This window comes from Dioscorea cayenensis, chromosome 14, assembly GCF_009730915.1.
Source record: "Dioscorea cayenensis subsp. rotundata cultivar TDr96_F1 chromosome 14, TDr96_F1_v2_PseudoChromosome.rev07_lg8_w22 25.fasta, whole genome shotgun sequence".
NCBI classification, from domain to species: Eukaryota; Viridiplantae; Streptophyta; class Magnoliopsida; order Dioscoreales; family Dioscoreaceae; genus Dioscorea; species Dioscorea cayenensis.
In genome coordinates, this window is record NC_052484.1 from 20,899,074 (window position 1) to 20,913,538 (window position 14,465).

The following is a 14,465-nucleotide window of genomic DNA, read 5'->3' on the forward strand; positions in this document are numbered from 1 at the left end:
TTGGGAGCAGTAAGAAAAGAGAGAGAGAGTTGGGCTTCGAAATGTAAGCCCTTGGGAGCACATGCAGAAGGTGTTGACTTTGGAATTCCAAGCACTTGGGAGCACATGTAGAAGAAAGAGTGAGTGTTGGGCTTGGAAATCCAAGCCCTTGAGAAGTAGAAGAAAGAATAAGAGTTGTGCTTGGACATCTAAGCTCTTGGAAGAGTAGGCATTTAGTATGTAAGCAGTTGGGTAGGATGTTGAAATATATGAAAATTTAACTTAAAATGTAACAACTGGGCTTGTTTGGTGGGTAAGATAATGGGATCTCAAAAATTTTTCAGTGGGGTTGAGCAGAGTTTTTATTAAAAAAAAAATCTAAGCAATTGCGTTCAAGGAGTGATAAGCATAAATGTAAGCGGTTGGGTAGAAGACTGAGATGAAACAATGTTTTAAGAGAAAGACAAGTAAGTTTTGAGAGAAACAATCTAGATAGGAAAAAAAATCTAAGCAGTTGCCTAGAAGAGTAAAATGAGTGTAGTTTTAAGAGTAAGACGAGTAAGGTTTTAGAATTAAAAAAAAAGTTGGGTTGAAAAAGGAGTGAGAATTAAGGTTTTATAGGAAAAAAACTAAGCAGCAGGGTTTAAGGAGGGAGCTGAGTAAGCAATTAGCATCCGAGCAATTGGGTTGAACGAGTTAGAAGGCTAAGCAGTGACAGAAAATAATCCAATCGTTTTGGCATAAGAACAGACTGGAACTTGAAAATAATTTCAAAACCCATTGTGACTGCCTTTTTCAGTTTCGTTTCCTAGGAAGGGTATTTAGGTCTTTCCGCATCCACATTTATCACAATGAGTTAGATCAAGGAGGGATTATATGAGTATATTTAAGTTGGAGGCCCTTCCTGATCCTTTGCAAGATATGGTTCTTGAGGTCCTTTTCTTTTCTTTTCATAGACAGTAAGTTCCATCTAGCATCTGGCTAGGATGAAGATTTGCTCTAGTGTTTGGGCAACGCATATTAGTGTCCATTTATTTATTTTATTTTCATGCTTCAAAGCAAACGCTCTGTGATGATATGGTTCTTGAGGTCCTTTTTTTCATAGACAGTAAGTTCCATCTAGCATCTGGCTAGGATGAAGATTTGCTCTAGTGTTTGGGCAACGCATGTTAGTGTCCATTTATTTATTTTATTTTCATGCTTCAAAGCAAACACTCTATCACAGAAATATTTATGCAAAGCTAATCACTTTCTTTTGAGCTTTTACATGTCCTTTTACAGGATAGATTATTTGACTGGCTCACTTCCAGCGTCAGATTCCATGACAGATTTCTTTGTTTTAAATCTTGCACGCCCTTTATCTATCTCCGTATTTGTGTTGGTTAGATGGAAGGATAATAGAGGAAAACTATAAAAAAGACAAAAGAAAATTATTTTCTTTTTTTTTTTCTTTAAATGACGTAAACAAGATAGGTAAGCAAATGAAAATAAAGTGCACCAACTTGCCTATTTTTCCTCCCATCCTCCTGCCTCCTGCTCTTTTATTTGTTAGCTATGAAATTAGTTTGTTATGGGATTATTGTTATCTATGCAAATGCCAATAAATGAAAATTATTTGTTTTCCTAAAAGTCTATCCTTCTTATAAAAGCAAATAAAGAAGTGCAAAAAATGTAAATTAGTAAACTCCTATTAGCATGAAACTCTATGCAGATAATTGTTAGCTATGAAATTAAAAACTGAGTCGCGGGCTTATTCTAGGCTGATAATTGTTGTTGGACCTTAAAATTTTAGTCTTTCAGTAGACATATCATAATTTTCTTAATTATTTTATAAATTTATCTTCTTTTTTTTGTTGTTGTTTGTCTCGCTAGATTGATTACACACCATTGTCTATATCTTTGTATTGATGCCTCTTTGTATGTGTTTTAATCAATATTGTCATTGGTGGGAAATATATTAGTCCCCACTTGGTTTTTTTTTTTTGGTCAAATGGTCTAATAAATTTATTCTACATAAATTTCTTTTGGAGTTAAATAGGTTCGCTTTTATAATTAATAATCCCAAGTTGCTAACCTGGTGTGCTAATACTATTTCAGGTCAAGAATTTTGTTCTGTTGGGTGATATTCATAAAAGTATTTACTTTCTTAATTGGAAAGAGCAAGGCGCTCAGTTGACTATGCTGTCAAAAGATTTTGGATCACTTGATTGTTATGCGACAGAATTTTTAATTGACGGAACTCAGCTTAGTATGGTGGTTTCAGATGATCAGAAGAATATTCAGGTGAGCTTTCACTGATGTAGTTGTTTGGATATATACTAGAATAATGCTATCTGAGCTTACTCAGATAACTCTGGTTCGTTGGAAGAACAGTTTGATTTGTTTGAAAGGAGAAAGCTTGATCCATTGAATGATCTACTTGATGGAACCTGCTTTCAAATTTATTCTTTCATATTATGTAATTATGCATGAGGTGTCTAGTTTATTAAAAAAAAAAAATTGGTAGTGTGTCAGGTACATTTTTTTCTCTCGATTACACAGAGGCAGTATCTTGGATTGAAATCATAAAATGTTGTCAGTTTTCAATAGTTTCTAGGATTAGAATATTAGGTCCCAGATCGTAATTATTAAATCCTGTACAGATTTCTTGTGCAACATGCACGTATAGCTTTGGAAGTCTCTGTGGGTTCGTGTGGTGGCATATCACTGTTAAATTCACACTATTTTCAGTAGAGTGGAGGTTTTTATTATTTTTTATTTGTAAAGTTGCATATCATAGCATAAGATACCAGCAAAACAAGATTAACTGAGTGATCTTCAGATCATGGCTCGCTTGAAATGAAAACAATTTGCTAATTTATTTTAACTCAATAGCCCTGCGCCCTCAAAGCCACAGGCTATATGTCCAGCCTGATCGCCTGGTTTATATTTTGTAGATTGGTAAATTCTTGCAAATCTTATTCATTGAAGTTTCTCATTGAGAAAGTGGTGCATATAACTGATTCTATTTCAGTTTTATGTGCGTCTTGATTTCTGTTACAGAAGGTGAAATCATTTTCTTACGCAGAAGATACTTGCTAGTCTTTGCCACTGGACCAACTACTTTGAGGGTTTATGTATTTTATCTCCTACTCACCTGTTGATATTATGATCATTAGGTTTTGTGATGAGGAAGAGAAATATATATATAATTAGGAATTTAAAACCAAGGAAACAATATTTTATCTGATTTAATTTGGATCCTGTTATGAGATTTGATTACTGATGTTTGTTAAGATGGCTGAAATAGCCTCCACAGCTTGCTTATGTGCTTGTGCACACTCACATTTATCCCTGAGGAGTTCTGTGAGAGCCCTCAATAATGCATGATATTTGACCAGTCATTTGGTTCTGTTATGTTTTGTGGTAATTATAGTGTCAAAGCTTATTGATGATCACTACAGATTTTCTACTATGCCCCGAAATCACCGGAAAGCTGGAAAGGGCAGAAGCTTCTATCTAGAGCTGAGTTTCATGCTGGAGCTCATGTGATGAAGTTCTGGAGATTGCAGATGCCCCCAAATGCTTCTGATCGAACCCCTGCATCAGTAGCATCTGAAAAATCCAACCGTTTTGCTCTATTGTTTTGTACGTTAGATGGAAGCATTGGATGTGTAGCAGCACTTGATGAGCTTACCTTCCGCAGGCTTCAAACCCTCCAAAGGAAATTGGTTGATGCCATTCCCCATGTGTGTGGTTTGAATCCGAGATCATTCCGGCAGTTTCATTCAAATGGAAAGGTGCATCGTCCTGGCCCAGATAATATGATAGATTGTGAACTTCTCTCAGAGTAAGTGAACCTTCCAGATTTCTTTTCTTTAACATAGTTTCAAGTCTGCTGCTGATGCGGTCATAGATAGTAATGCCATCATTCATGTTGCTTCAGATGCTTTCAATTTTTCATAACTTTGAACTGTTGTACTTTAACATTCGTTTTGTCACCCTAGCCAAACTATTATCCTCTTTGCTTTAGGAAAATCATTGATCCATTGCCTTTTCATAAACTTGGGCATTGCTTATTAGAGCAATAGTTTCTCTTCTGGAAGTTACTTAGATGATGGTTTCCACGGAAATCAGAAATGAAATGGTTTTGTTTTGTTGTTAAATCACCTCCTCTTTCATTTTTATCCTATTGTAAGATCCATTTATCATTTGGTTAACCGATGACCTAAATTTATTTATACAATGAAGAGCCATTGAGTTTGCAAGGTATTTAAGCCATTAAGAGGAAAAAAAAAAATTATAAGGAAGAAGTAGAAAAACCTCTTAATCCTTATGTAGAAATTTCAGACTTTGGGATTTTTAATTATCACTTATGTAACATGATATACTTTAGTATCCTATTGCTGATTGAAGAGCCTTCATCCTTTTGATTCTGGCTTCACCTTGCTATTATGCAATTGCTGGATTCTCTACAGTGCCAACTTGTATGATTTATATATATACATATATCATTTTCCGATATGCCAAAGGAAGTGAACAGGCAGCTATATGGCTCAAGTGAATCACACTCGATATCGTTCAGCCCAACCAATAAGCAAGCATCTCTTAGTATGTTTTGATGTTCTTGCCCAGAAAATCATCTAAATATTTCTAATTGTCTTATGCAGGTATGAGATGATGTCACTTGAGGAGCAGCTGGATATTGCACATCAGATTGGAACCACGCGCGCACAGATTCTGTTGAACCTGACTGATCTTTCCCATGGAACTAGCTTCTTATGATCATGGCAGTGGATTTCTTCTCTACAACTCAACAAGAGTACATCTCCTTCATTTCTGCGAAAAACATGTCGTAGTTTGAATGTTGCTGTGAATGACTTAACATCCGGCTCATGCCGGTGGGCTTTGAGTAATGTTTTTCATCCACCAATGACTGACTGGCTGATTTTTATAGAGGGAATGTGATGCTGAAGAAAATTTATACTACAGGTCTTCATGGTGCACTGATCATAGTACTTATATTTCCTCAAGTAACCTTATGGTGTCTGTTTAATGTATGTTGAATTCCTTAATCATAAGGTTGTGTTTAGCCAAATGTAGGATATTTAGCTTTGCACCTAAACAACAAATGTAATGTGATGTTGTTCAAGAGGTCCAGTTCTGATTATATGGCTGATAAACCTCATGTTATTTAGACTTGATGGAAATTTAATTTTTCTTTGCTTGTTGGGTTGGATGATGAGAGTGATTTTCTTATGTCATGGATTTCCACTACTTAATTTTAAGTTGTTTTATGCTTCCACAATACTCAAGGTCTTCTTTTGTCTTTCTTTCTTTTTTTTTTCCCTATTTTTATTTGCCTTTCTTGTTTGGCTTCCACTTCTGTTTTCCTCTGTATATTTAATGGAAACGTGGTAATGTGAAACACCATCAAATGTTTATCAAAATAATGCTCTCTGATTAAGCAAAAAATCAAAAGTTAATCTCAATATCAACATAGTTGTGGATTTCCACTGCTAGGCTTTTTTTTAAAGATAATATTTTTCTTTCAAAATCAAAATATATATAAAAAAAATCCAAAATTGCTTTCCCTCCCATACTATCTACTTAAGAGAAGATTAAGTTTAAAAGATATCACCCATACTTTGTCCATATTCACAAAATTTAAAAAAAAAAAAAAAAAAAAAAAAAAATCAAGTTTAAACAAACACCATTTTCACTCAGCCCATTCATTCTCTTGTGCATCAACTCTCTGCAAAGTTCAAACAGAAACAGCAAACTGTGTAGCCTTCTCAGCTTCTCCAACCCAATCAAGACAAGCCACAACAACACATATCAAACCCAAACCAGTCACACATCCACCCATATACCCCAACAACAACCCTTCCACCCCAATCCCAACCTCAAAACACAAAACCACAGCCAAGGGCAACCCCACAACATAAAACCCTCCAGCACTAAACATCCCTAACCATGGCCTTGATGTCCCACGTACAACACCTCCACAAACCCCTAAAGGAATACTAAACACCTCCACCAAAGCCATGAACAAGAGCCCCTTTCTAACTCCCTTAACAACCCCTTCATCATTACTAAACAAACCTCCCCAATACCCTCTAAATGACACCATTGCCATCCCTCCAATGAACCCTGCAACCACTCCTAAACCCAAAGAAACACAAGCTGAAAACCAAGCTCTCTGTGCATGGCCACCTCCAAGATCATTTGAGACACGTGTGGAAGCACAAGTAGCCATGGAGATCATCACAGCATAAAGAAGATAATCAAAGTTTAACACCACCGTAAGCACAGCCACCGATCTCCTGCCATCGTCGCCGGCGAGTACTCTCCCTGAGAGCATGATCAAGATCTCATAGCACCACCACTCCATGCACCCCATGAAACAGCACTGCATGGCTAGCTTAAGCAAATGTAACCATTCACTCACCTTTAAAAGATCCAACAACCACCATCCTCCTCCTCCTCCTCTTAACTCTGACTCCTCTTCATGGCCAGCTTTCTTTTTAATTATCTCACTGATAATCACGTATATGGCTAGTGTTATTGTGGCTATAAGGTCTGTTAACCCAGTGGCTAGAGCCACTCCTTTGAGTCCCTTATTCCTTGAAAGCAAGATGTTAAGTGGAACATGGAAAGCAAGGGCTATAGCTGAGCTGAAGAGTGTTGGAAGTGTTACTCCTTGTGAGCTTAAATAAGTCTTAAGAGGACATAGGAGTGAGGTGACCACTAAGTCTGGAAGGAGATATATTACATAAACCTTTGCAAGCTCTGCCATGTCCTCTTGCTGGCCAACGAGAAGAAAGATTTTGTCCACATAGATCCATGAGAAGGAGATGGGAATGCTAGTGAGTAAGAGAAGCAAGATGGCCCTGAAGAGTGTCTTGTGTAAGAGCTTGTGGTTTTGAGCACCATGAGCTTGCCCACAAATGGGTTCCATGGCCCAACAGAGGCCGGTGAGAATGGAGAAGCCGGTGACGTTGGCGAAGGTGAAGCCGAGAGTTCCGGCAGCGAGCTCGAGCTCTCCGAGCCGGCCGAGGAAGGCGGTGGTGATTGCTGTTTTGATGAACCAAGTAGAGTTCATTGGTATCAATGGCAGTGTGATGTTTGCTTGTTTCTTGAGCTCTGAGAGGATGATGGTTTTCCATGGCTTTGGAGAAGTTTCATCAGCTGCTGCTCTTGAGCTATTAGTTGCCATTGTAAATATTAATTATATAATAATTATATTGATATGCATATATATCTGTGTCTGTGCGTGTGTACATATATATATATAAATAGTGATGAAGAGATATGGAGACAAATGGGTAGATCAACTGTATGTATTAGTAACAGTGTCATTCACGGTTCATTGAGAGAGATGGTTAGAAGATGTGCCCTTATATAAACAAATACGGAGAGGATGAGTAATCTAAGAATGTCTTTAAATATGAAATCTAAAAAATTCATAGTAGCTATCGGATCATGACTATAATCATCATGAACGGTATAAAAAAAAAAAAATTTATAGTAAAAAATATATAGTGCTTATATAACCAAACAACTGTTGAATGATGATTTAACAACTTTGAATCTAGAGATATATCATGATTATTTTTTTTTCATATATACAGTCAAGGAATGTTTTTTAGACCAATTTTTATGTTTTTTTATTGTGGTGTATAGAGATGAAATTTCTTAGAAGTTAGAAGATTAGAGACGAGCAACATTAATTATTGAAGGATAATGGAGGTGCATTTAAGGAAAAAACATGTTGGTGGAGAGTGGACCTTTTTCAAGGGACTGTCTGGTTGGGCGATCTGACCAAACAGCTAAGTTAATTGTGCACAAAATGTACTTTAAAAAAACCCCAATAGAAAAGAGATGACCAACCACATCTAAGAAACAAAATTAGAAAGTGAATGGTTGTGTAAATAATTAAACCCCACCCAATTTTAATGATTTATCTTGAGCAATGAGCCTTTTTTTTAAAAAAAAAAAAACATATGGGATAAGTCGCAAGTCACATTAACAACTTTAATCTTAGAATAAATAAGGAATAAAATACTGATGGTTCCGGTGGGTGGTGTGATGTGCTAAATCATTCAAAAACTCACTCAAGGAATAAACATACACACACAATCAAAAATAAGAAAAAGGAAACAAGCAAATTAGTAATCCAGTTCAGCACAACCTTGCCTACATCTGGGGGACCAAGCCCGGATATTTAAGAACATAGAGTGCAACACTCTCTCACTCTCTCAACACAAAGAATATCTTCTCTAGATTGTCCGATGGCCACACACTTAACTCTCACCGAAGAATAACACTTGTTGGCTCATCCTAAATCTTCAAGCATGATCTTTTATATAGACGCACCGACGTCTAATAAAATTACCTCTTTTATAATTCTCCGCGGCTTCCTAACTTGGACACCTTCCAAAGTTAGATCATGGCTCACCTTATTGAACATGACTGAGTTCTAGCCAGTTGCACCTGAATCTGCGACCTTCAACCTTCCCGGTTCCTTCAGTCCGTCTCGTAGAAGTTGACTAGACCCGGGCTCCTCTTGCCTGCAGCTGCTTCCTTCCTCTCATCAGTTCAGTAGGTCTCCCTCTCCCGAGAGACGTGCCCACCAAGGCACATGCAACCATCTCACCAAAGATGGTCATCGAAGATCTCCTGATCTTCTTTCTAAACTTGGCCCAAGTTTGATCTTCCCAAATGATCTTCGTTTGACTCATAGAAATATTGTTACTAAACTTGATATCGTCTTCATCCAAGTTTAGCCTTCAATATCTTCAAGCATGATATTTAATCATCCATGTTTGGATCTTCAAATCTCTAATCATATCTCTTGCAATCTTCAATCAATCTCCACACATGATTAACCTCCTTGAATAGTTCCGCCCATACTTAGCTCTTGGATCTTCATGGTCTTGAATCTTGATAATTTCATTGGCTTGTCCTTGCCTAACTTAGTTTGTGTCTCCAAATAGCTTCACACCAAACTAATTTTGTTCTTGTCTATCTTAGTTTGTATCTTCAAATAGCTTCAGACCAAACTAAGCTTCATACAATTTTCATAATATTGAATTCTTGCCAATAATAGAATATTCCTCCCCCTCTTTAAAATAGATCTTTCTAAAAAGGTGTTATATCAAAGATATGATTTATCATCCCGGATCATACTTTAAATAAAGCTTGACTTTTTTTTGAAGAGTTTCTTAAGACTTGATGTATTTTTCAAAAATAGTTTATCATCACATAACTCCATTGAGAGGAAATATCTTCTATACATAATCTTCATCTTGATCTTCTAACCTTTGTAGCTTCACATGTCATTACTTTTTCATCCTAGTCATTACTTTTGTTACTGAGTCTTCAATGCCACGTCAACTTCCTCTTGCCATGTCATTACTCGGTTTATCATATAATGCCAATCCATGTCATCAGACTTAACAAATTCTAACTTTTTAAAAGAAAATTAATTTGATTCAATTTAAAAAGTGAATGATTGTGAAAATAATAGAATCCCGCCCTATTAATGGATAAACCACAAGTTAAGAATAAATAAGGGAATAGAATACTAGCTTTTAAAAAGAAAATTATTTTGATTCAATTTAAAGAGTGGCTGATTGTGAAAATGATGAAATCCTACCCAATTTTAATGATTTGTGTAATAAAAAAAATAAAAGATATGTCTCAAAACAATGCCAGTGAAAAGTGAAACAAAAAGAAATTTATAGGTTCATTTTCAGGCAACAACAAAATAAGGTTCTGAAATATATATTTACTTAGAAAATAAGAAAAAACCATTAATTATCAATACATCTTAATAACTAATTGAAATTTATAAATTTAATAAAAATTATCATAATTAGATTAATCAAGTCAATTTTAAATTAAACCACTTAAAAATGTCTCCATGTAATCGAATTGAAACTTCAAAAACTTTTACCTCAATTTATTCCCATCTTATAAAACCACACACTATACAACTTGTTCCCATGATGTAAGATGTTTCGTACCTTCTTATATATATATATATATATATATCCAATAAATTAAACCATACATATATATATATATCATTTTTATAATTTTTTATTTTTCTTATTTTTTTATAAAAATAGATAAGTTACCCGCATATATTAAAATATAAAAAAATATATGTAGTGAATAATTATTAGCAAGCAATGAACAAGCACATAAGGGATGAACCCAAAAACACAATTGACGGTTAAGCAACACTCTAAAAGACTGAGAGCAAGCTATCGTTTAATATAAAAATATTAAAAAAATTCACTTATACTTCATAGACTGTAATGAAATAATGCTATCTAAATCTTTTGATCTCAAACTAATATATTAAATATCAGATCTCTTGTATTTCAAGAGACATATACATCAAAATAAAATTATGTAATTTGGATGTAACAAGTTAATTAGATAAGATTTTGCTAAAAATTAGAATATGCAAGTTTATTCATTTCTTAAAACATAATTTATAAATTTTTTAATAAATTTATGGTATCCTTTTTTTTAAATAATAAGTTATAAACGAACATATACTCATAAGACACCCAAAAAGTCAGAAAAAGGAAGTAGAAGAAGAGGTCAATCCTCACATAGGTTTTCCCACCATTTGCCAACACCTCCAAACAACAACATCAACGACAACAATAAAAATAATTCAAACAATAATAAATTATAATTTAAACTTAAACAAATGTCTACACCACCTCCTCAAGCCGGCATTTCCATCTTTCTCTTTATATATTTTTTTTTAATCTACAAATAATTGACATTAATATTTGCCACTCCCTCCCCACCCACACCACAACCTTTTCTAGCTCCTCTTTACACTCTGTTAGTCTCTCCAACTCCCAACCAAATCATCATTGCACCAACCTCTTACTATTCCCTAAATATCAATCACATGTAACTCCTTGCTAGTTATCTATCTCCTTGCTCTTCATCACATTCATACACACACTTTCATGTTCCTCATCAAATTAAACCATGTCTTCCAAACTCCACAAACTCAAATCCATCTTCACAACCAAAAAAACCTCCACCAACTTCAACACTAGTACTATGATCATGTCCAAATATGCCACCATGGAACTCCCAAACCAACTCAAACAAGTGTTCAACCTCATAGACTCCAATGGTGATGGCAAGATATCTCCATTGGAACTCAAACAAGTCCTTCAGAGTTTGGGTTATGACAAGTCCATAGCTGCCAGAGAAGCTGAAGGAATGGTCAAAGAGATGGACAGTGATGGAGATGGTTTCATTGATTTGGAGGAGTTCATGAAGGTGGTGGCAAAAGATGGTGATTATAAAAAATTGAATGAGGAGCTCATGCAAGCTTTCTTGGTCTTTGACATTGATAAGAATGGGTTTATCTCGGCCAAGGAACTCCGGCGTGTGCTCGTTGGCCTCGGCCATGGCTCATGCAGTGTTGAAGATTGCCGTGCCATGATCAAAGCTTTTGATAAAAATGGTGATGGTCTTGTGGATTTCAATGAGTTTCAAGACATGATGACAATCAACACAATCATTAATTCTACTTCTAAGAATCACTTCTCAAATTAACTACACTTTCTTCATCATGTGTTTAATAACTTTTATTCTTAAGAATAGAGAGATATTTTGGTTATTTTTCTTTATTCTTTTTTTTTTTTGGGGTGTGTTTTTGGGAATATTGGAATGGTGAAATTAATAGAGAAGTGATTTGTTTGTATGTTATTTTAAAGATCAGTCATTTATACTTTTGATCACTTTGTTGTTGATAATTCATAATAGATGCATTACTTTTTTTTTTTTTAATTATGTGAAGGTGGTATATAATAATTAATAATGATCTCTTAGGGACCTTTTAATGGTTGCATTACCTTTTAATATATATATATATGCCCTTTTAATTTTCTTATTTTAATTTTAATTTTAATTTTTTATTTATTTTTGTTGTGGTATATGTTACTGTGTTGTATGTAGAATAGATCAGCCATTTTTCTGTTCCATTTTACTATAAAAACTATATGTGTAAATATATATATATATATATATATATATATCCATAAAAAAAAAAAATTATGTTCCATATATGCTTATCAACCATTTACTAAGGTTCTAGATATATATATACTTATGTCAAAATTAATATAAATCCAAAGTTTTCCGGACAACACGGCATGAATGGTGCAAACTCTTTTCAAGCAATGAGAATGGTTTGACATGTTCCACTTGCAATTAATTATAAATAAGGAATTAGAATACAGACTAGTAACACTAGTAGTGGTTGTGTTGTTGTTCTTTCCAAGGGAAAGAAGCCATTCTTGATTTATTCGTTTGTTCCATTTGTTGCAAATGGAGGGGAACCTGAGAACATTAATAATAATAATAATAATAATAATAATAATAACTTGTATTATTTTAGGTCAAGGTCTAAAGGTTTTACTGATTTTCAAGTCTGGCTGAGTCTATATATGCATGCATGCCAATTGTAGCAGGCCTGATATTTATTATTATGTAATTATATTTAATTAAAAGGTATAGTTTACCTAAAAAATTTCTACACTTTCTTGCGTGGACTCAATAGTTTTGCTTGTGCTAATTTTATATATATATTACATTGAAATAAAAATAAAAGTTAAGGGATGAACCCAAAAACACAAGTAATTCTGCTATGAAAATTTTTAACATTCTTTTGAAGTTATTATTTAAAATATATGGTTGAAGAGAAATGAATGATTTTTTTTTTTTAAAATAAAAATAGATAAATCACTGATTTATTAAAATGTAGTAGAATGGAAACAAGAAGAGCAACAATAAAGTTTGAAAAGAAAATACCTTAAATGAATGATTTTGCGTTTTTTATTTCAACTAAAATTATTCATATGTTTATATTATATTAGTGTTCGCAGCCCTGACTTAAAAGACTCAATCATCACAGTGAAAAGGAGCCTTGATTTTCATGGTAACAATTTGACAACATGTATGATCCCACCACAGGAGCTAGTATGACACTAGAGCTCTTTATCTTTGTCCTTGTATTTTGTTATTGGTGCATATTGTCTCTCCACATCTAGTAATGAATTGTTGTTTTTTCTTTGTTTTGTTTTACCTTCTTTTGTTCCATGGTTCTCCCTTTTTCCTAATATATATATATATATATATATATATATATATATATATATATATATATATATATATATATAGTTTATCTACTTTTTAAAAAAATATATATTATTAAAAAGAAAATTCATGGTCGTTGCATCGGAGAAAATAACACCTACATGGAAAGATGGTGAGTACATTGAATGCATGCAAATGGTGATGAACACCATTATTTACCATTTTCTATCGTTACATTTTATATGTATTTAATTATTTATCCTTGGTTGTGCTTTTATATCTATCTATTACTAAAATTTAAATTATATAAACTGTATGTACTATACATAGAGAAAGAAAGAACTTAAATTTATTATTCCATACACTATATATATAAGCTTATCAATAATAAATAAAAGATAAAAAGGGAAGATAAAATCCTAACGGTAATATAAAATCTATATATATATATATATATATAAATTCTAACTAATGTATATGTTCAACAGATATATATCTAATATTTAAGTTGGTTCTCTGATTTTCTTAATAACAATGGGTGGGCTTTACTTGGGCTCGTAAATGGAAAAGTGGGTTCTTGAATGGGCCAAGGCCCATGACTTTGGTGTGCTAGTTATTAATGAAATGTTGCCTAATTAATGTATTTTATGGTCTTCTTTCATCTGATTGACTATACATTAATCAAACTCCTAACCATGAAAATTAAGATGCATTGTTTGGTCAAAAACACACACTACATCAACCTCAAATTTAAGAATTTTGCAATTATTTATTTATTTATTTAACAATTAATTCAATGGTGCTTTGGTGTTGAGAGTAGTCTAGAATCATACCTTGCTTATCTCATGTGATGTATACTCTGTATCTGTATCAAAGATAAGCCTAAATCCAAATTTCAAAATAAAACCTCTAATTTTCTAATAAAAATTGGATTTTATTTAATTTTTTAAACAAATATCGATATGAGATTCTGATTAAAAGTAACAATATAAAATGATAATAATAATAATAATAATAAGCTCTTAGCTTATCATCTTAATGTTAGAAGTTAGTTGACAAAAAGATACAGAAGTGATAAACTGTTAAATTAAAATAAATAAAAAATAACTTTATCAAGGTAAATAACTATTATAATTTTGATGATAAGATTTTAAAAAAACTCTAAAACTTTAAAATTAACAATATGAGGGCGCCTATGAAATTCAGAGTCCTAAACTCATTATTTCAGTGGCTATATATATCCTTAAGTCACCCCCTCATAGAAATATATTCTATATACTTGCCATTGTGAGCATATGAGATATATATATATATATACATGCATGGTCCACATGCATTCATAAGATTTACATATATATATA

General features: G+C 33.4%; 3 protein-coding genes across 4 annotated transcripts in view; 2 read left to right on the plus strand and 1 right to left on the minus strand.

Moving 5' to 3' along the window:
- Positions 1-5,197, plus strand: part of LOC120275415 (cleavage and polyadenylation specificity factor subunit 1) — a 29,305-nt gene extending 24,108 nt beyond the window's left edge. For both annotated transcript variants that reach the window (XM_039281982.1, XM_039281984.1), the window contains exons 24-26: positions 2,077-2,262; positions 3,423-3,808; positions 4,629-5,197. In XM_039281982.1, coding sequence (XP_039137916.1) covers positions 2,077-2,262; positions 3,423-3,808; positions 4,629-4,743 — 687 coding nt within the window. In that variant the 3' untranslated portion in view covers positions 4,744-5,197. The remainder of the gene's footprint in view (positions 1-2,076; positions 2,263-3,422; positions 3,809-4,628) is intronic.
- A 525-nt stretch (positions 5,198-5,722) lies between these two features.
- LOC120276253 (protein DETOXIFICATION 56-like) lies at positions 5,723-7,177 on the minus strand. The gene has a single exon (XM_039282975.1). It carries the CDS (start codon positions 7,175-7,177, stop codon positions 5,723-5,725), a length of 1,455 nt encoding a protein of 484 aa, XP_039138909.1.
- A 3,627-nt stretch (positions 7,178-10,804) lies between these two features.
- On the plus strand, positions 10,805-11,645 carry LOC120276381 (probable calcium-binding protein CML23). Its single transcript, XM_039283107.1, has one exon. It carries the CDS (start codon positions 10,984-10,986, stop codon positions 11,560-11,562), a length of 579 nt encoding a protein of 192 aa, XP_039139041.1. The 5' UTR covers positions 10,805-10,983; the 3' UTR covers positions 11,563-11,645.
- The last annotated feature ends 2,820 nt before the right edge of the window (positions 11,646-14,465 follow it).

Bases quoted from the DNA above. Each gene is read 5' to 3' on its own strand.
- LOC120276253 (XM_039282975.1), bottom strand. From the start codon at position 7,177: ATGGCAACTAATAGCTCAAGAGCAGCAGCTGATGAAACTTCTCCAAAG.
- LOC120276381 (XM_039283107.1), top strand. From the start codon at position 10,984: ATGTCTTCCAAACTCCACAAACTCAAATCCATCTTCACAACCAAAAAA.